The 23684-nt window shown below is 39.8% G+C and overlaps 1 protein-coding gene across 7 annotated transcripts in view; it reads right to left on the bottom strand.

The window, feature by feature from the left end:
- si:ch211-285f17.1 (sickle tail protein homolog) overlaps positions 1-23684 on the bottom strand; it is a 643872-nt gene that overhangs the window by 297397 nt on the left and 322791 nt on the right. The window contains exon 1 of one of the 7 annotated variants that reach the window (XM_068007124.1): positions 2348-2469. The exons of the other annotated variants lie outside the window; for them this stretch is intronic. Coding sequence (XP_067863225.1) covers positions 2348-2414 — 67 coding nt within the window. The 5' untranslated portion in view covers positions 2415-2469. Of the gene's footprint in view, positions 1-2347; positions 2470-23684 lie in introns of those variants that run through there. 7 annotated transcript variants of the gene reach the window in all.

Here is a 23684-nt window from a genome sequence, read left to right as displayed (position 1 = left end):
CAGGGGGTTTTGGGAGAGATAGCACGGAGTTGGGAAGCAACGACACGTACACGGAAGTTAGAGAGGAAAGGAAGATAAAAGGTGGAGTCGTAGTTGGAGAGCACAAATGAATTGAGTGTGAGCATTTTGAGGGGTGGGGATGATACACCCACAAAACATTTCTCTATTCACAGCGGTTTGTGGATCAGCAATTTTATTGTAATAGACTTGATGTCCAGAGCAAAGTAATAACACAGTCAGGGTTACAGCATATTTTTAAAACTAGGATGCATTTCAACCATTGTGAGATGTACTATATGGCCAGGACATCAAATAGCTCCTTCACTCTTATTCCATTCAAATTTTACAAGTTTGTAAAAAACTGAATAAGCATAAGAGAAAAGAAAATCAAACTAATCCCCTTCATCAGCAGGATACAATCACACAACCCATAATCCCTAATTTAACAAATTTGTACAAAATACATCATAAACTCATGCCTCTGTGAAGCGCCTTGGGATGTTTTTCTATATTAAAGGCAAGTTGTTGTCACTTTGCACAATGACATTTTCCTCCTTGAAGACAGTATTAAAAGGTAGTTCTTACATTTCTTCAGTTTTTCATCAGCAAGTATTTTGAATATTTAACTGAATTACTTTCCTACTGCATAAGTAGAAAATTATTCAGTCCTTGGTGTGATACCACAAACAAACTTGAAACCAGCTCCTCTGACAGCATAGTTAGTAAAAAGTGAGCCAACACAGTCCAAGAGGTCCCAGCTCTGATTCCAGGTCTCTGCTGAATTAGCTGTGCTCAACCACAGCTGTAGTAGAGATATTAGAATAGACTCAGTGCCCCTGAGCTAGAGAAAGGGAAAAATAAATCAGCCAGTATCCAGTGACCCCTGCTGGAAAATGCACTTATACGACAGAAGACAGGTACAGGGTCAGACTGGGTATGATGTCCCATCGCCATCCCCCCCCCCCCCCCCCCACCCCCACGTTCAGATAACCTGTCAAGACTCACTATCTAAATTCACACATGAAGAACGGCCACTAAAGTGTCACTCAACCATAGCTCAGTTGGTAGCACTCTCACCTCTGAGTCAGAAGGTTGTGGGTTCAAATTCCACTTGAGCACATAATCTAGGCTGACACTTCAGTGCAGTATTGTGAGGGAGTGCTGCACTATCGGAGGTGCCGCTTTTCGGATGAGATGTTAAACTGAGGCCCCGTCTGCCCTATCAAGAGGAAGTAAAAGGTCCCATGGCACTACTTCGAAGAACAGCAGTTAAGTTCTCCCTGGTGACCTGGCCAATATTAATCCCTCAACCAGCATCACTAAAAAACAGATTATCTGGTAATTATCACATTGCTGTTTGTGGGACCTTGCTGTGCTCAAATTGACTGCCGCGTTTCTTCCGTTACAGCAGTGACTGCTCTTCAAAAGTATGTGAAGTGCTTTGGAACGTCCTGAAGTCATGAAAGGCGCTATATAATTGCAAGTCTTTCTTTCCTTGAAGTGAGGTTCGAGAGTTGCCTGTGTTACCATACCCAAGTGGGCAAGCAGAAAGTCATCCTTGTTCGCCTGTTACAGTCAGATCCCTCTGTTTAACCGTGGTCTCACAAATCCTCTATTCATTTTATTTTTAAGTAACGATAGTTAAGCTCTCCTTCACTACTCAATTCAACAGCACAAAGAATGTTATTGCACTCAAAGCTCAGTGCCCAAAATCTGAAACTGCAATCCACACATTAAAAAGGAAGCAAAAAGCCTGCTGAACAGAAAACTACTGTGCCTCAGAGTGGAATGTGAAATTGAAGGTTTAATCAGATTCACCAGCGTTTTAGGAATTCAAAACTAGATCAATATGGAGCATCTCAGCTGCTCTGCCATACAAAATATACTAGCAAATTCCTTGGCACTTATCCAGCTGAACTTCGGTCAGAGTTCTCCTACTTGAGCTGAAACTGATCCACCCTGATTTTATCATCTTTAAAAATACACTGGAGTGTTGATTACTGTACACTATTACTTCACTTTTGCGATACAAAATGCACATGATGCTATGAAACAGTTAACATGGACTTCGACCGCTCACATTCCCTGAGTTTAGGGAGCACAGCCTCTGCTCGGCGTCTCATTTTCTGAGCCGAGTTACTCGATTTACACTCTGACATCAACGTGAACATGCCATACACCATTCGGGCTATTTTAAAATAGCTTCCTGCCAAACAAACAAATCCTGGCACACAGCGAGAGTCCGTAATTAGCAAACTACTAGTATTTTTTAAGACCATTTCTGGTGATAAGAGGATCAGCCAGTATTCGTACAGTAATCCATCCATTCAATTAATTGGTTACTTACCCATAACATGTCTGCTGTCTGGTTCCTTTGGACACTCCTCAGGCTCATGGTTTGAATTCTCCTCCATTTTTCTAGACTGGAACAAATGTTTTACAGAAGTCTACACCTCAGAAACACAGCTTACTTTTCTCAAGCACTTTATAAACATAGTCCTTCTGCAAGCTATCCAAGCAGACGTATAAAATAAACTGGCTATCGGCAGCAACAAGTATCCTTTATTTAACACTAATGGCCCTCAGTGGAACAGTGGGCTGTAGTATAACTGAAAGAAGCTACTGGTCGATTAATCCCTGTGCAGCTCTCTGTTAGGGGCCCAACAGGTGTCTATCTTTTCAGCACACATGACTATTTCCTAGTTTTCTCATAGCAGTACCTCCCAGTCCAACAATTCAGTCTTGCAGTTTGAAGGGCAAAAACAAAGTCTCTCTTTAAAATTATTTAATAAATAAAGTGCACCATTTAGTTACTGCAAGATGAAAGACAAATGAGGCAATTTAAATGACTAGTTTGGCACGTTCTGAACATAAAGCATATTGCATAGTTAAGTGGGATATAAATAACTCTAAGTGAGGCTGACAGAGATAACTCTTGTACAACAAAATTTTGTGTGAACTGCGGCCAATGCCATGAGTGGTTAGCTCTATTATATCTTACTGACCAACAGATTACATTTTACTTTTGCAGTGTCCATGTTTTTGCAGTGTCAACACATTTATTTTACGATTTGGAAGTATGGAAAATCTCTTTGGTAACAAGTCTACACATGTGGCACAAATAATTTTAAATACAACTGCATCAAAAATGTAATTTCACTATAATGTGAAAGTAAAATGGTTTACATGACTAAACATAAAGAAAGCTACACATTATTTCAAGGAACATCATCTTATATGAACAGATTGGTTGCATAGAAATTAGTTTACAACTATTCAGAACTATTCCTATCAAATTCTACACATTGGGGAATATTTCCTTTGTGCACTATGTATAGCTAAATCGTAAATGGCTTTATGATTTTGTTATAAGTTGCGGGCCATTTTTCCCAATGTACGAATTCTTTTTTAAGAAAGACTTTACTGGAATACCGGTGGTATCAAATCCAGATAAAACTCCCATTAGGTTTTTAACAGAGTTAAATATTAGCAATTGCACTTAACACAATCAAATTTAAACCCCCACTGAAACAAAGCTGAATAATTTTAGTTGGGAATGAAAGTTTTACTTAAACTCACTGTGTTTAGTTTTCTCGCTTTTAGAATCCCTTCCCCCACCCCAGCAGGCGGTAGTTTCCTCACAGAAAATGTAAACAATATGTGGTTTTGTAATCAAAGCATATGTTTGACTTCACTGAACATTGCAAGCTACATATGTAGTTTATCTATGGTCCCAAAACAGTAATTAAGTGTTTATGGACCAAGCAGTGCTCAAGTCGTATACTCGTTTATTGTATGCTGAGGCTGTAACAGACTCCCATCACATGCACAGTTCCATTAAACAGACAGTGGCTTCCTATCCTATATACAGAATAGTTTCCTGACTCTTAACAGGGGTACGTCAACACTCTCATTGATCATGCCCAGGGGCCAACAGAAAATGTGGACAAGATTTTTCTGTGGAGCTCACTGTGTTTTCCAATCAGGTTTACCGTTCAATTACACATCCAACTCAACTATCTAAAACTAGCTCAAAATATTCTCCATCACACAAGCAGTGCCCAATAGATTTGTCCGAACCAGAAATCATCTGTAATCTTTTAAATTCTTTCAAGCAGGATGCGCACACATTAAGGTAATTGCTTTCTAAGGTTAGAGAGATGGATTAACACACAATGATAAAAATAATTCTCCATGCAGACCTGCAATTTGTAAAAATGAGGAAAAAAATTTTTACGCAGCGAGTTGTTATGATCTGGAATGCACTGCCTGAAACGGTGGTGGAAGCAGATTCAATAGTAACTTTCAAAAGGGAATTGGATAAATACTTGAAGTGGAAAAATTTGCAGGGCTATGGGGAAAGAGCAGGGGAATAGGACTAATTGGATAGAATGATAGAATAGTTACAGTACGGAAGGAGGCCATTTGGCCCGTTGAGTCCATGTCAGCTCTCTGCAAGAGCAATCCAGCTAGTCCCACTCCTCCGCCCTTTTACCTGTAGCTCTTTCAAAGAGCCAGCATAGGCACGATGGGCCGAATGGCCTCCTTCTGTGCTGTATCAGTCTATGATTCTAAGGCAATGGGGTTGGTTTAATAAATGATAACCGGCCACATTTTTGCATTTTTATCTATTTTTATCAGGATCAGCGTCAACAGCCACTCCCTTAAGCCGACTTTGCATCCCCTATGATCCGCAGGGCATCTTTCCCTTTCGCAAACAGCAATTGATACTAGCTCAATTGCTAAATTTAAATCTGAGATAGATAGCTTTTTGGCAATCAAAGGTATTAAGGGATATGGGCCAAAGGCGGGTATATGGAGTTAGATCACAGATCAGCCATGATCTTATCAAATGGCGGTGCAGGCACGAGGGGCTGAATGGCCTACCCCTGTTCCTATGTTCCTATATCTAGCTAATCGATAGCGAGACTGAGGGATCGAACAGAGAACCTTTACTCTCTACACCAGCTTCTGGAATGCATCATGTGTCGCCACATGATTCCTCTCTCGTCGAAAGGCGTACAGAAAAGCACACAAAAAGACCGGGACTCCAGCTCTGAATCAACAACTGTTTTCACTTACATAAGTCAGGTCAATGAACAGTAAGGAGCATAACACAGTGAATCATACATTTCGCTAATCAGTTTGATATATAAAATGATGAAGATGCCACTTGCTTTCTCACTAAACATAAGCTTTAAAAGTTTCTTTGCTTTAGCTTCAATCTGGCCTAGCCCTTTGGCTGATGGACACAAATGCCTTTGAAGTTTTACAGAAACAAATGCAAAAACAACTGCATCCCCCATTAATTATTTTAAATAAACAGCTGTCCAGCAATATTCATTGGATAATCATTTTTTGACAATGCCAAGGAAGTCTGTGATTGTCTCTCCTCATTTGCTCCATGTGTGTTAATTGGAACTGAATGGCACTGCACTCAGTCTACATTAACATATGTTTTCACAATGGTTACTGCCCCAGTGCATATTAATTGACCTTCATCTGCCTTATTGGCCCAGAGTTTGCTGGAGTGGGGCATCTCGCGGTGTGCCCCATCGGTTAGACTTTTTCCCTCACCCTTCAGCTCGACAAAATGTTTGCACCGCAAATTGCTGGAAGTACGAGTTGATAATGGTATGGCATCTGGGGCCTTGGTGAACAACGGGACCAACAGTCTATCTCATTAACCAATGAAATTTAAGGATTGAGAAAGAAACAGAGGAACGACAGTGAAGGAAATATGGTTAATTAGACTCAAATCAGCTACAGAAAGAGAAGTAAATAGACAGAAAGGAAAAGTAAGAATTTTTTTGTAAAAAATTTAAATTTTAGATCTCGAAGAACAATTTACTAGGAACAGAGGAACAGGAGTAGGCCATTCAGCCCCTCGTGCCTGCTCTGCCATTTGATAAGATCATGGCTGATCTGTGATCTAACTCCATATACCTGCCTTTGGCCCATATCCCTTAATAACTTTGTTTGCCAAAAAGCTATTTATCTCAGATTTAAATTTAGCAATTGAGCTAGTATCAATTCCGTTTGCAGAAGAGAGTTCCAAACTTCTACAACCCTTTGTGTGTAGAAATGTTTTCTAATCTCGCTCCTGAAAGGTCTGGCTCTAATTTTTAGACTGTGCTCCCTGCTCCTAAAATCCCCAACCAGCAGAAATAGTTTCTCTCTATCCACCCTATCTGTTCCCCTTAATATCTTATAAACTTTGATCAGATCACCCCTTAACCTTCGAAACTCTAGAGAATACAACCCCAATTTGTGTAATCTCTCCTCGTAACTTAATCCTTGAAGTCCGGGTATCATTCTAGTAAACCTATGCTGCACTCCCTTCCGAAGGTGCGGTGCCCAGAACTGCTCACAGTACTCCAGGTGTGGCCTAACCAGGGTTTTGTATAGCTGCAGCATAACTTCTGCTCCCTTGTGCTCTAGTCCTCTAGATATAAAGGCCAGCATACCATTAGCCTTACTGATTATTTTCTGCACGAATGAAAGTTAGAAGTGTGGAGCAGTAGGAGTGGAACAGTCTGAGAATTGCTCCTAATCAGTAACTTCCATAATATACAATTATATTTTCTAATACTTTACACTATAGGTTTGTCAAAATAATCAGCAAATTTTAAAGAGCAAACAGTTGATGGTAATTTGCAAATGATCAGTTGCCTGACTAATTGAACCTTGCACCCAAGTATCAGGTTGAAGTTCCCCTCTCGGTCAATTTATGTCTGTTCAACGTCCACCTAAAGCCTATCCTTCCCCAATATCTGGTCAGTACAGGTTTCCATTCTTTCCCCTATCCCTTTTCCACCCACTTCTAGTGTCTGAACATCTTGCAAATTTTCAGCTGATCAGAGAAAGCCAGCATGGATTTGTAAAGGGTAGGTCATGTCTGGTGAACCTGATTGAATTTTTTGAAGAGGTAACGTGGTGGACAGGGGAATGTCGATGGATGTTGTTTATATAGACTTCCCAGAAGGCATTCGATAATGTTCCTCATAAGAGACTGTTAACTAAAGTTGAAGCTCATGTAACTGAGGGCAAATTATTGAACTGGTTAGGAAATTGGCTGAGCGGCAGGAGACAGAGACTAGGGATAATGGGCAGGTACTCAAATTGGCAGGGTGTGACTAGTGGTGTCCCACAGGGATCTGCGTTGGGGCCTCAACTATTCATTGTATTTATTAATGACTTCGATCACGGGGTGGAGAGCCACATATCCAAGTTTGCCGATGACACATGATAGGCAGCATTGTAAGCAGTGTAGATGGAAGCATAAAATTACAGAGAAATATTAATAGATTAGGTGAATGGGCAAAACTGTAGCAAATGGATTTCAATGTAGGCGAGTGTGAGGTCATCCACTTTAGACCTAAAAAGGATAGATCAGAGTATTTTCTAAATGGTGAAAAGCTCGAAACAATGGAGTTCCAAAGAGACCTCGGGGTCCATGCACAGAGATCATTAAAATGTCATGGACAGGTACAGAAAATAATCACAAAAGCTAATGGAATGTTGGCCTTTATATCTAGAGGACTAGAATACAAGGGGGTAGAAGTTATGTTACAGCTATACAAAGCCCTGGTTAGACCACACCTGGGGTACTGTGTTCAGTTCTGGGCACCACAATGTAGGAAGAATATAGTGGCCTTGGAGGGAGTGCAGCATAGATTTACTAGAATGATACCTGGATTCCAAGGGTTAAATTATGCAAAGAAATTACACAAACTACGGTTGTATTCTCTGGAATTTAGAAAATTAAGGGGTGATTTGATTGAAGTTTACAAGATATTAAGGGAAACAGATAGGGTAGATAGAGAGAAACTATTTCTGCTGGATGGGGAGTCTAGGACTAGGGGACATAGCATAAAAATTAGAGCCAGGACTTTCAGGAGTGAAGTTGGGAAACACTTCTACACGCAAATGGTGGTAGATGTTTGGAACTCTCTTCTGCAAATGGCAGTTGATGCGAGCTCAATTGTTAATTTTAAATTTGAGATTGATAGATTTTTGTTAACCAAAGGTATTAAGGGATATAGGGCTAAGGCGGGTATATGGAGTTAGGTCACAGATCAGCCATGATCTCACTGAATGGCAGAACAGGTTCGAGGGGCTAAATGGCCTACTCCTGTTCCTATGTTCCTATCCAACTTCACTGTGCTGTCGATCCCTCACTCTCAGTAGCGGGATGCAACTATCCTGAGCATCTGATAGGATGGCACCATTTTTACTGGCACTCTGAATGTGGGGGTATAAAATTCGTCTCTGCACCATTCCTTCCATCAAATCAAAAATGAAGTTCACAGCTAACAGGCAGAACCCAAGTTTAAGATATTTCTGAAAAGGGAGGTCCAATGCTTAACTGAAATGTAAACTAATGTTCACAATAACTCGAATTTTAATATTGCAATTTGGTGTACAAAATTTATAAATCTTCACTGCTTTACAGTTTTAGTACTGAAAGATATAAGGGACAAAGCCATTGTCTCAGTCCAGTAGGTCATTAATTTTTAATGCTTAGCCTGCTAGAAGATCAGAGAAAAGATTAGCAGGTAACATAAAAGGGAACCCAAAAATCTTTTATATACATATAAAAAGTAAAAGGATAGTTGAAGAAATGGTGGGGCCGATTAAGGACAAAAAAGGAAATCTTCTTGTGGGGGCAGAGGGCATGACTGAGGCACTGAATGAGTACTTTGCATCTGTCTTCACAAAAGAAGAGGATGAAGTTATTGTCGCAGTAGGGATGGAGAAAGTAGAGATATTGGATAGGATAAAAATAGGGTAGAGAGAGAAGAAACTCTGACCACAATCTTTCAATCTTCCTTGGATATGGGAGTGGTGCCAAAGGACTGGAAGATTGCAAATGTTACACCCTTGTTCAAAAAAGGGGAACGGGATAAGTCTGGTAACTACAGGCCAATCAGTCTGAAATCAGTGGTGGGAAAACTACTAGAAACCACTGTCAAGGACAAAATTAATTCTCACTTGGAGAAGCATGGTTTAATAAAGGACAGCGAGCAAGGATTTGTTAAAGGCAAATTGCGTCTGATTAACCTGATTGAGCTTTTTGTTGAAGTAACAGAGAGGTTTGATGAAGGTAGTGCGGTAGATGTATATATGGACTTTCAAAAGGCATTTGATAAAGTTACCAGATAACAGACTTATTCGGAAAATAGAAGCACATGATATAAAGGGACGGTGGTAACTTGGGTATGTAATTGGCTACGGGATAGGAGGCAGAGAGTAGTGGTGAACAGAATTCTAATGGAACATCATCGTGGGCCGCACCATCAACACAAAGACTGCACCGGTTCAAGAAGAAGAGCAGAAGGCGGCCCACCATCACCTTCACAGGGCAACTAGAGATGGTCAGTAAATGTTGCCGTGCCAGAATCACCCTCATTCCATGAACAAATAAAAGAAATGTGATACAATCATGCATCAGAATGGAAATGCCCAAAGACTGATCACACTGAAGTTACGGCACAGAAGGAGGCCATTCGGCCCATCGTGTCTGTGCCGGCTGAAAAAGAGCTATTCAGCTTAATCCCACTTTCCAGCACTTGGTCCGTAGCCCTGTAGGTTACAGCACTTCAAGTGCACATCCAAGTGCTTTTTAAATGAGTTGAGGGTTTCTGTCTCTACCACCCTTTCAGGCAGTGAGTTCCAGACACCCACAGCCTGAAAGGGTGGTAGAGACAGAAACCTCTGGATGAAAACATTTCTCCTCAGCTCTCCTCTAATCCTTCTACCAATTACTTTAAATCTATGCCCCCTGGTCACTGACCCCTCTGCTAAAGGAAATACTTCCTCCCTATCCACTCTATCTAGTCCCGTCATAACTTTATACACCTCAATTAAATCTCCCCTCAGCCTCCTTTGTTCTAAGATGTGCTAAGAGTTAAGTTTCTGCTTACCTAGGCTGGTAATTTACAAGATCCTTCTAGTTTAAGACTAAATCCAAAAATACCAAGAAGATATTTTTGTGGAGTAATCTGTTAAAACATTATCATTTGCAGCCTCATCCTTCAAAATTCTTGAAAGCTCAAGAAGGTGAGGGGTACACAGCCTCATTCTTCAGATACGTCAACCCAATCCCTACCCTGGCTCTTTCAAGTAGATGCAGCCACTCTTATCCATGTAAAGCCTTCTCAGTCTCATACAAGGATTCCCACAGCGAAGACTCACTTGGTTCATCTAATCCCCTAAAATTCTTGTCAGAAACCAGCAACACCAATGAAAGTTGTATACAATTTAATCCAGGAGGAAATCCACTTTCAAGGCTTCAATTTTTCCACAGGAAGATATGGGAAATGAATTCCATATTGTAAGTAATTTTTGATGTTGTTAATCAGGTGATTATCATTTCAATTTATAATATAGAGACAATATCAGGATTAAAGTTTACATTCACATATTTCATACCATCAGGCACCACTTTTTCCGCACAAAGTGTAAGAGAGTTGGGGATGGAGATAATAGGTAGTGCCACTGAAGCAGACAGAAGAATGGCTTCAGATTTAAATCAATGAATTAGATATCCTGACAAAGTGCCAAATTGGCTTTGCTTTCAACCAAACCAATCCCCTGTACCACAACTAATCAATGTTTTCTGCATACAGGGATACTTGCCATGTCCCTCTCTCTGATGCTGATCACCAAGGCACTGCTCACACGAGTTGTATGAAGCGTTAAAGAAAACCAGATATCACTTCCACTGTTGCCTCAGGGCACCAAGCGTGCTATAGATGCACTGTAAATGCTTGATTGGCACAAATGCTTCTACTCTATAATTTAGTGACATTCTCCTGTTTTAGAAATGAGCTTAAAATCAGAAATAGTTTATTTGACTGGACATATTCCTTCTTTACCAAGAAAATCCAGTAAATCCATTTGAGTTGGATGCTTGCTAGGTGTGCTTATCAATACAACTTATTGACAACTTTAAATTTCTCAATTAACTTCACTTTGCCATTGTATTGAACAGTAAGCATGTACTAGATTTCCTGCAAGTAGCTAGATAGATTGTCACTTCTGCTGCATATGCGGCTTTTGATGAAGTCCCACTGCTATTTTGTCCTTCTGCTGTTTGATTATGTCAAACCATGAAGCTGACCTCAGCATTGGCCTGCTCTTTAGTTCTTTCAAAGTGACTCATTCGATTCCCGTTAGTGAGCTGATTGAATTTCAATAATTTTCAGGAGTATTTAGATTACTTACTGGGCAAAATCTCTTAATATATTGTTTGCTGTTAATATTACATTAAGGATAACATGCATTCAAACAAAATACCTTACTTGAAGCTCTATACTGAAACTTCAAGTGTGCAGTATCATCTCTCATTTGTTAAGAAAAACAAATATTGACTTAATTGGATGCTTTGTGCATCTGTGTTCAATACAACTCCTACAGAGTGATATCTTGAGTTTCAGAGCAAGACTGGACTGTGGGCACTGGAACCCTTTCAAAAAGCTAAAGTCTGACAAAACCTTTCCAAAATTCAAATCTGATCACATTTTTGTCAAAAACCAATGTTTTAAAAATGACAACCATAGCATATCGTCAGTGAATACAATCTTATGGGTCAGTATTAAACATTGGCCCAGAATTTCCTGGAAACTCCCGCCATTCTATTAGTTTTACGGAGTAAAAGTCCCAGGAAATTATGGTGTAAGTGACTTACGCCATTACTTATGCCACATCATAATTTCCTGGAACTTTTGCGCCAGTCTGTCGTTTTCCCTCGCCGAAACGGTGAACAGTTAATTATAATAGTTATACACCCCATTAAATCAATGGCGATCGTGAATTTGCTGAACTGAATTTTCTGGTAACGTTGACAGTAAATGAGTATCTCACTTTAACCAAAAAAATGCCAACCAGAATTAGTGACACATTGAACATGCAGATAGAATGCCCTTTGGTGCAAAGATATTAATTGGCTGTGCCGCTTCTGAATCATCCCTATCCCTGGTGTGGCATATTTACATCAATTTATGAATAAATTTTGGTGTAAAACTGTCACTGGAGCAATGAGGCGAACAGTCTAACTTATGCTGTTCATTGTCAATATAGCCGTTGCTGGAAATTCTTGGCCATTACGTCAAAACAAGTTAATGAAAACCACGCAGAACTTTTATGAAGAGGCTAAGCAACTGTAAAATGCACAACACCTATGATATTTCCTGCATCACCCGGTAAAACAAATTATATCATATGTGGTACAATAACACTTCTCATCAAATAATATGATTTGATGACAGAACCCTACTCTCTCTCATTTTCAGCCATAGTACCCTAACCCCCTGCCAATTAAAAAAGTGAGGGGAAAAAATGAGTAAGCTTCTATACCTTATGAAGAATAACCTCTGGATGGTATTCCAGAGCAGCAACACATCCCAGGGTTGAGAACACCAATAAACCACTTGAGTTTTGCTCTTGTACATGTGACATCATCTCAACTCCTTCATTAAATTCCTGCTTCGCATCACACTTCAGACAATGTTATCTGACAATTAAGCGTACATTTAAAGGTCTTACCACTGAACAAAATTCTTCATTTCTAATAACCCATGAACTGTTTTGTGCTTTCTGACTACAAAGCCAAGGATACTAACAACCCCTGCCAAAGCGACCACAAAATTCCAAATTCATTACAGATGCAAGAACATGGAATGAGTCAGCAACAGATTTATACATTCTGAAGTATTGAAATGTTTAAAAGAGAACTGTATTAACAGCAAGAATTTTTAGGAAAGAAAAATGTAATTAGACACAAACAAACCGGTCACATTTCCAAAGTTCACCCCATCTACTCATTTTTAAGCATATACCTCAATGGCTTCTCTCTTTAGTTGTCAACTGAACCATTTATACTATCGGCTTCAATTTTGTTTCTTGGTAACTCATTCCATGTAAAAAGCTCTCCTTTTTCCTAATCCTCATTTATTAATTTTAAATGTGTTTGCTCTGGAACTTGAACCTTTCACCATAATGAACAATTTGCCCGATAAATCTTGTCAATTCCCTTCATAATTTTGAAAACAAATTAAATCAACCCGAAATCCAACTTTGTTAACCTTTCCTCATGACTTCCTGATACACAGAATGATCTTTATTGCTTGCTGCTGTACCTCTCAAGGGTAATCACATCAGTCTTCGGATTGATGACTGGAACTGCATCAATCACTTTTAAATTTTTACTGCAGTTAAGAACTGTACACAGTTGAAGGAAAGGGGAACAAGGCCGGCTCACGAGATTAGCACTACTGCTCATGTGAAATATAAACAGTAACACAGACTGGTTGGGCTGAATGGCCTGTTTCCATGTTGTAATGTCTATGTAACTCTATGCTGATAGTTTAATAGATTTATCCACTGTAATCCCTAGATCTGTCTTGATCCACACACCATACTAATGTTCCATTTAATACATACCCTTTGTTACAGTTCATGCTTCATTCCACTCTGAAATGGTGTGGCTAGGATTGACAATTACCCTTTATTGTGATATCATCCACTGGAAATCATGTGGAACATCCAGTATATTCTCCTTATTCCCTTCGAAAGGTGCAAAACACCACGCCATCAGACCAAAGCATACAGGCTAAAACTAATAGTTTTATTTACAAACAAAACACATAGACACAGTAAGACAACAAAATGAAGTACAATACTTAAAACAGTAAAGGCACAATCAGTCCATAAGGGATTAAATACAATTTTGAACACATTTCTCACTCAGTTTGATAAGCAACAGACCTTTTATGATGGAACAGTCTTTTGTAGACTTCCATGATGCAAATCTTTAAGTGTATGATTCACATATCTCATTCAAATTTAAGATCTCCAGATAGAATTGAAGCCAGAGCCATGATTTATTGTCATGGAGTACCTTACAAGTTATAACCATGCCGTTGAAATCCAAAGACAGCCTGAGAGCAGGACAGAATTCACACAGAATCATACAGCACAGAAGGAGGCCATTTGGCCCATCGTGCCTGTGCCGGCTCTTTGAATGAGCTATCTGCTTAGTTCCGCTCTCCTGCTTTTTCCCTATAAACCTACAAATTTTTCCTTTGCAAGTATTTATCTAATTCCCTTTTGAAAGTTACTACTGAATCTGCTTCCACCACCTTTTTAGGCAGTGCATTCCAGATCATAATAACTCATCACATTAAAAAAAATTCTCCTCAAGTCCCCCTGGTTCTTTCGCCAATTATCGTAACTTTGTGTCCTTTCGTTCCGATAGAACCAAAGAAAAGATACAGCACAGAAGGGGGCCATTCGGCCCATCGTGTCTGCACCGGCTCGAAGAACAACCAGGTGCCCATTCTAATCCCACCTTCCAGCACCCGGTCCGTAGCCCTGCAGCTTACAGCACTTTAGGTGCAGGTCCAGGTACTTCTTAAAAAGTTAAGGGTCCTTGCCTCTATCACCAATTTGGGCAGCAAATTCCATACACCCACCACCCTCTGGGTAAAAATGTTTTTCCTCATGACCCCTCCAATCCTTCCACCAATCAGCTTAAATCTCTGTCCTCTAGTTCTTAAACTCTCCACTAGGGGAAACAAGTACTTCCTGTCTACTCTATCTGGGCCCCTCATAATTTTGTACACCTCAATTAAGTCTCCCCTCAGCCTCCTCTGCTCCAAGGAAAACAACCCCAGCCTATCCAATCTCTGCAATTTTCAAGCCCTGGCAACATTCTTGTAAATCTTCTCAGCACTCTCTCCAGAGCAATTCCCGGCCCTCCTGCCAGCAGAAACTGTTTCCCCCATCAAACCTGTCATAATTTTGAACACCTCTATTAAATCTTCCCTTAATCTTTTTTGTTCTAAGAAGAACAATCTCAGCTTCTCCAGTCTCTCCACATTACTGAAGGCCCACATCCCTGGTACCATTCTAGTAAATGTCCACTGTACCCTCTCCAAGCCCTTGACATCCTTCCTAAAGTGTGGTGCCCAGAATTAGACACAATTCTCCAGCTGAGGCCTAACCAGTGATTTATTTAACCAGTTTACCATAACTTCCTTGCTTTTGTACTCTATGCCTCTATTTATGAAGCCAAGAATCCAGTCTCTTTTTTAACAACTTTATCATCTTGTCCTGCTACCTTCAAAGATTTGTGTATGTGATCCCCCAGGCCTCTCTGTTCCTGCACCCCCTTCAAAATTGTACCATTTTGTTTATATTGTCTCTCCTCATTCTTCCTTCCAAAATGCATCACTTCATACTTCTCTGCCTTAAATTACATGTGTCATGTGTCTGTCCAATTCACCAGTCTGTCTATGTCTTCCTGAAGACTATTATCCTCCTCACTGTTTACTTGTGAAAGAGGTGCTAATGTATTATTGATATTACTGACCTGTTGCAAATATCTCACTTTAATGGTTCAGCCATGTAACCCCATGTCTATTACATTAACATTTAAAAACAACCATTCCCAGCCATCAAGCAACTTTTAACTTAATCTCAGCAGATGTTCTGACATGGACAATGTTAATCCATTTATGACAGACATCTTCCATTTCCACAGTCTGATTGTGCAGACAATTACTTGCCTTGGTCCCTTTCTTATGTCCAATTTGTTTTAAGACAATCATAGAATTTAAAGCACAGAAGGGGGACATTCAGCTCATCCTGCCTATGTCACTGCTAGTTTTTCAACTAGAGTCATCCACTCATTTCCTTGCTCTTTTCCCATATCCTTTTACATTCTTCCTTCTCAAATACTTATCCAATTCCGTTATAAATGATGTATCGTCTCTGCCTCATTAAGAACATAGGAAAATAGGAACAGGAGTAGGCCATTCAGCCCCTTGAACCTGTTCTGCCATTCAGTTAGATCATGGCTGATCTGTACCTCAACTCGATTTACCAGCCTTTGCTCCATATCCCTTGATGCCATTATGTAACAAATATTACCTAACCATCAATCTTAGTCTTGAAAATGTCAATTGACCCATCATCCACAGCCTTTGTGGGGGAGGGGAAAGAGTTCCAGATTTCCACTACTCTTTGCGTGAAAAAGTGCTTTCGGATTTCACTCCTAAATGACCTAGCTCTAATTTTAACATTATATCCTCTTGCTCTAGATTCCCACACCAGAGGAAATAGTTTATCTGTACCTACCATACTGAATTCCTTTACCATTTTAAACACCTCTATTAGATAAGCCCTCAATCTTCTATGCTCAAGGGAATACAAACCAATTTTATGCAACCTATCCAATAACAACTTGCATTTATATAGCACCTTTAACAAAGTAAAATGTCCCAAGGAGCTTCACAGGAATGTTATCAAACAAAATTTGACACTGAGCCACATAAGGAGGTAAGAGGACAGGTGACCAAAAGCTTGGCCAAAGAGGTAGGTTTTAAGGAGCGTCTTAAAGGAAGAGAGAGATATAGAGGCGGAGAGGTTTAGGGAGAGAATTCCAGAGCTTAGGGCCTAGGCAGCTGAAGGCACGGCCATCAATGTTGGAGCAGTTAAAATCAGGGATGTGCAAGAGGCAAGAATTGGAGGAGCGCAGAGATCTCGGAGAGTTGTAGGGCTGGAGGAAGTTACAGAGATAGGGAGGGGTGAGGCTATGGAGAGATTTGAAAACAAGGATGAGAATTTTAAAATTGAGGTGTCACCGGACCGGGAGACAATGTAGGTCAGAGAGCATATCCTCATACTTTAACCCTTTTAATCCCTGGTATTGTTCTGGTGAATCTGCGCTGTATTAAAAATTAGCTTCTTGTGGCAAAACCTTACATGTCCTAATGGCCCGAGGTGTCAAAAAAATTCTTCTAACTTCCCCCTTTGTTTTTCTAGTGATAATCCTCAACCTATATAATTAGTGTCCCTAATCAGTATGTCAATCAGAAGAATTTTGTTATCCCTCAAGACCTTCAATAATTTTGAAAATCTCTCTGATCCTTATTGCTCCAATTACCTCAATACCTAAAAGGAAGTAGAATGAATTTACATTCATTTTGAAGTAAGGCAGGAAACTAGGACGAGAGGGTAAAAAAAAGGGTAAACGGGTAACTATTCTTTTTTCATTTTCAAGGATGTTAGTTGGCTTTTTTTTGCCTGTGACGTTAAATAGCACTGTGATGTACAAGTGTCAAGTTAGAAACTTTCAGCATAAAATACCAGCTCCTGTGCTTTGAATGTGTCAATTTTGGGGGGATTCTCCATTAAATTCCCAAGCCAGGTGAGAAGAACTATATATATGTGTGTGTATATATATATATATATTATTATATACACACACATATATATATATATATATATATATATATGTGAATTTCATCATTGTGTAAGGTCAATGACTGTTAAAACTGACTAATTGGTATGCATGGAAACAGCCGATGAACTGTCGTAAATCCACAAAGTGTCATCCGATTACTTTGTTCATGCACAATATCATTAAACTGTGTTCCTTTTCCTACACAAAGAAATGCCTTCATACTTTAAAAAAATTTAGATAAAGCGAGGGTCTTTCCACTATTCTTTAGTTCTTATTGGCTTCTGAAGGATGTTCACACAAAAGAGCTCTTACAATTTGGCTTGCATATTTCCTGTGAAACTTTCTACTTGTGGGATATGGCTCAAGTCTGCATTCTGTTACCAAGGAGTATGAGAGGAACGGCTGTTAGCATTCACTATGCCCGTACTCAAGACTTTGAAGAGACTGTATTAACTGCTTACAGGCTAGTGGATTGTTTGATGAACTGTATATAAGAAATTATTGCTGCCTTGGATTCTAATATTAATCTAATTCCCTGCATATTTATAAGTTTATCTGATCTTATAAATAAATTTGATTGGTTGTTTTAACAAGTCAAACCTCAAGTCCATGTGCAATCTTTCTGCCGATGTGAAGTGTGTGAAAGCACAGTGTGGAATGATGTCAAATCCAGCATTCCCACAGGTGGGATATTGTTGATCCTGGGTTCATGCATTATACTAAGGCAGAAAGTGAAAAGATGTAGATTTCACATCATGAGGAATGTGGTCTGCTTACTGTCATCAGACCATTGACCAGGAAAACAGTGCAAAAGGATTTGAAACTGTAAGGCCATGTTTATTGCTATAAAACTGATGATTATGGACAACCTTTGCATTTTTAGCAAAGTTCAGTTCTTTTGACACCATGAATAGAAATGATGGTTTATGCACTTTCCAATCACACCATGGGATAGAACTTCATGATGTCACATCAAGGGATATATAACCAAAATACCTGCTCCCTCTAACCACATATCTCCCTTTCTAATATTTAGGATTATGAGCCAATTCAATGGATTACAGAATTAAAATTGAAGTAGAAATGAAAGGTTTTCTATTACAGAGTGAGATTAGGCACGTTGATCTGGCCAGTTCATATGGATATTCTGCAATGTGTTTTCACATTAGATACATTTTCTTCTTCTACTGTTACTATCTCAGTTAGGCACGAATCAACTGAGTGTAATTAAAAACAACTTTTGTTTACAATCTGAGTTGTTTGATGAAGGAGCCCAAGGGAAAAGGGAGTAGTAGTAATGGAGGCCCTAGAAATTATTTTTCAAGGTTTTATTGATTGCGGATGTGTGCCTGAGGACTGGAGAGTGGCCAATGTAATACCCATTTTCAAAAATTTCAAGTAATTTCAAGCCAATTAGTTTAAGATTTGTGGTGTGGAAAATTTTGCAATCTTCAATTAGAAATGAAATTACTAAATTTCTAGATGAAGAGAAAAAACTAAGATGTCAGAAAGGAAGATGGTATTTGACAAATCTGATAAGAGTACTTTGAGGAGGTGACAGATATGGTGGATAGGGGAAATACAGTGGCCCTGATGTCCATGGATTTCCTTAAAGCCATTGACAAGGTACCACTCAGGAGGCTATTGGAGAAGATTAATGGTTATGGAATTAGGGGAAGGTTAGCAAAGAGAATTAAAAACTGGTTAGTAGAGAAGAAACAGCAAGTAGGAAATAAGGGCAATTTCTTGGAGTGGTTGAAGTGTGTGGTGGTGTTCCACAGGGCTCTGTTCTGGGACCACTTCTATTCACTATGTACATCAATGACTTTGATAGAGACCTGGAGGGTTTGATGTCCAAATTTGATGATACTAAAATAGGAGGCAGAGTGAATAATTCTGAGGACCATAAGAAGCTGCAAGGGGATACTGATAAGATAATAGAATGGGCAAAAAGTGGAAAATGGAATCCAATGTCAGTAAGTGTAAGGTGGTATATTTTGATAAAAAAAGTAAAAGCAAAAGTTATACTTTAAATTGATGATGTGGAAATGGAGAGGGATTGGGGTTTTGGGTTCACAAGACATTAAAAGCAACAGAAGTGGATAAGGCCATAAAAGCAAATGGAATAGTGGGTTTTATGGATAAGAGGTAAAATATATAAATGTTGAATTGTAATGGTGAATCTGTATAATGTATGATGTGCAGTTGTGGGCTACGCACTATAGGAAGGATGTTGAGGCAATTGAGAGGGTATAGTGCAGATTCACTGGGCTGATTCCTGGTATGAGGAACTATAGATATGAAGGAAGACTTGAAAAATTGTCGCTTTTACACTTGGAACAAAGGAGATTACAGGGTGATTTTAGAGATGTTTAAAATGATGTAGGGATGGGACAGAGTCGATAGAAACAGACTGTTTCCAGTTGATGAGGGTTCTAGAATGAGGGGGCATAGATATAACGTTAAATGTAAGAGATTTAGGACTGATAACAGGAAAAACTTTTAAATAGAAGGTTGTGAGGTTGTGAAATACACTACCGGAATTATTATTTGAAAGAGAGACTATGTCAACTTTTAAGAATAGGTTAGATAGGTGGTTGAACATAAGGACACAAGAAATAGGAGCAGGAGTAGGCCATATGGCCCCTTGAGCCTGCTCTGCCATTCAATAAGATCATGGCTGATCTTCGACCTCAACTCCACTTTCCCGCCCGATCCCATATTCCTTGATTCCCTTAGAGTCCGAAAATCTATTGACCTCAGTCGTGAATATACTCAATGACCGAGAAATGACAGTTCTCTGGGGTAGAGAATTCCAAAGATTCACAATCCTCAGTGAAGAAATTCCTCCTCATCTCTGTCATAAATGGCCAATCCCTTATCCTGAGACTATGCCCCCTGGTTCTACACACTCCAGCTAGGGGAAACAGCCTCTCAGAATTTTATATGTTTCAATGAGATCACCTCTCATTCTTCTAAACTACAGAGGCTGTACCCATTCTACTCAATCTCTCCTCATAAGACAACCCTCTCATCCCAGGAATCAATCTTGTGAACCTTTGTTGCATTGCATCTGAGGCAAGTATATCCTTCCTTAAGTAAGGAGGCCAAAACTGTACATAGTACTCCAGGTGTGGTCTCACCAAAGCCCTGTACAATTGCAGCAAGACTTCCTTACTCTTGTACTCGAACCCCCTTGCAATAAAGGCCAACATACCATTTGCCTTCCTACTTGCTTGCTGTACCTGCATGTTAACTTTCTGTGTTTCGTGTACAAGGACACCCAAATCCCTCTGAACACCAACATTTAATAGTTTCTCACCATTTAAAAAATATTCTGTTTTTCTATTCTATGAAGGAAAGGGGGGTAAAAAGATTCAAGAACAGGACAAGCATAAGGGATTAGGCTATCGCTCCTGTGGAGGATAAACACCAGCATTGATTGGTTGGGCCAAACATCCTGTTTCTGTTTTGTAATTTCTATATAATATGCTGTTCCACAGAAATGCTATAATCGATAGGTGTGGAAACCTTCCTAACCCAATCGATTAACCCACTCTAACTCAACTGTAGTGCCCATACCACCACCCCAGCTGAGATCAGCTAACTTAGAGATTGGGAGAACACTATTGCTTTATAAATTTGCAAAAAAATTTGCCTCGATTAAAATAAATTATAAAGTTAATTGACATAACTTTGACAAAAATTGTATCGTCAAAAATGCAAGTTTCTGTTTCCTAGATTTCTCTTGTAGACACTCTTGAAAAGCTCTATTCTTTGGTCACCCGAGATGGACTAACTCCAAGTCATTTGGCATACTCGGCAGTTGGCCAACTTTTTCTCTATCAGGCTGATTGATGTCACATGGTAAGCCATTTGGCTTCATTGTTGTGCTCATGCACCAACAAAAAGGTTCCAGATGGGTTTAATAGCAGAAATTATCCGATTTAGTAGAAAAATTACCTCCTTTTATAAAGTAATGGAATATAATTTTGCTAAGGGGCCGCCTGTAATTTTCATTCCATTCACAAAAGTACAAAGAATATCCTTTTACCTCCCCTTCCTCTGAACCATTAGAAAAAAATTCTGGCAAAAAGCCATATATTTTTAAAATGCCAATATTTAGCAGCATCTGCCATTTTAACGATCATGTCCAATGCTTGTACATAGGAACAGAAGTCGGTCATTCAGCCCCTCAAGTCTGTTCCGCCATTCAATTAGATTATGGCACATTTACCCACCTTTGCTCGCTATCCCTTGATACTCCTACCTAACAAAAATATATCGACCTCAGCCTTGAAAATTTCAATTAACCTAGCATCCACAGCCTTTTGGGGACAGCGTTCCAGATTTCCACTACCCTTTGTGTGAAAAAGTATTTCCTGATTTCACCACAAAATGGTCCAGCTCTAATTTTAAGATTATTCCCTCGTGTTCTGGATTCCTCCATCAGAGGAAATAGTTTCTTTATATCTACCCTATCGAATTCCTTTATCATTTTAAACATCTCAATTAGATCATCTGCTAAACTCAACAAGCCAAGTGTATGCAAGTTGTCCTCATAATTTAATCCTTTAAGACCTGGTATTATTGTGGTGAATCTGCACTGTGTCCTTCCCAAGGCCAATATATCCTTCCTGAGATTCAGTGCCCAAAACTGAATGCAATACTCCAGATGGGGTCTGACCAATGCTCTGTACAACTGAAGCATCACTTCCTCATTTTTGAATTGCAATCCCTTGAGCTAAAGGCCAACATTCCATTTGCCTTTTTGATTACTTTTTGTACCTGTGCAATAGCTTTTAGTGATTTGTGTACATGGACACCTAAATTCCTTTGCTCTTTCAATGCTCCTAGACTCTCACCGTTAGAAAATATTGTCTTTCTCCGATCCAAAGTGGAAGACTTCACACATCCCCACATAGAACTCCACTGCCATAGTTTTTCCCACTCACTTAGTCTGTCTGTGTCCCTTTGTAACTTCCTCAGCCCATCCATATAAATTACCGTGCCTCCTAACTTAGTGTTAACTACAAACTTGTATATAAAGCTCTCTATTCATTCATCCAAGTTATTAATATATATGGTGAAAAGCTATACAGCATGTCGATTGATGCCTTATACACAGTGATTTATGCCACCACTGTAACTTTTTGGGAAAAAAACACCCACTGGGCTAATGAGTTAATTATTTTAAAATTCCTTCCACTTCTAATATTTGTCGTATAAAAAACTTTTTAAAAATTGAATTTTTGTTATTTCAGGCAACTTTTCATTATATCACTAAGTGCCACTTCGCAGCCTCTCACTAAAAGCTTGCATTTATGTAACGTCTTTCATGTTCTGAGGACTCCTCACTTCACATTCAGTTACTTTTTGAAATGAAGTGTAGTTTCTGTCGTTTTGTAGGAAATGTGGCACACAGCAAGATCCCACAAACAGCAACAAGGTAAATGACCAGATAATGTGTCTTTAATGGTTTTGGTTAACAGATAAATGTTGGCTAAGACACCAGGAGAACTCCCCTACTCTTCTTCGAATAGTATAACGGGATATTTTATGCCCACCTGACAGGGCAGATGGGGCCTCAGTTTTTTTTTATTCGTTCATGGGATGTGGGCGTCGCTGGCAATGCCAGCATTTATTGCCCATCCCCAATTGCCCTTGAGAAGGTGGTGGTGAGCCGCCTTCTTCAACTGCTGCAGTCAGTGTGGTGAAGGTTCTCCCACAGTGCTGTTAGGTAGGGAGTTCCAGGATTTTGACCCAGTGACGATGAAGGAACAGCAATATATTTCCATGTCAGGATGGTGTGTGACTTGGAGGGGAACGTGCAGGTGGTGTTGTTCCCATGTTCCTGCTGCCCTTGTCCTTCTCGGTGGTAGAGGTTGCAGGTTTGGGAGGTGCTGTCGAAGAAGCCTTGGCGAGTTGCTGCAGTGCATCCTGTGGATGGTACACACTGCAGCCACGGTGCGCCGGTGGTGAAAGGAGTGAATGTTTAGGGTGGTGGATGGGGGCCAATCAAGCGGGCTGCTTTGTCCTGGATGGTGTTGAGCTTCTTGAATGTTGTTGGAGCTGCACTCATCCAGGCAAGTGGAGAGTATTCTATCACACTCCTGACTTGTGCCTTGTAGATGGTGGAAAGGCTTTGGGGAGTCAGGAGGTGAGTCACTCACTGCAGAATACCCAGCCTCTGACCTGCAATTGTAGCCACAGTAGTTATGTGGCTGGTCTAGTTAAGTTTCTGGTCAATGGTAACCCCCGGAATGTTGATGGTGGGGGATTCGGCGATGGTAATGCCATTGAATGTCAAGGGGAGGTGGTTAGTTTCATGTATCATTTAAAAGACAGAACCTCCAACAATGCAGCACTCCCTCAGCACTGGCCTAGGAGTGAGTCTTGAACCCACAACCTTGTGACTCAGAGGCAAGAATAC

This window comes from Heptranchias perlo, chromosome 2 (genome assembly GCF_035084215.1).
Source record: "Heptranchias perlo isolate sHepPer1 chromosome 2, sHepPer1.hap1, whole genome shotgun sequence".
Lineage (NCBI taxonomy): Eukaryota > Metazoa > Chordata > Chondrichthyes > Hexanchiformes > Hexanchidae > Heptranchias > Heptranchias perlo.
This window is presented reverse-complemented; position numbering and strand designations above follow the sequence as displayed.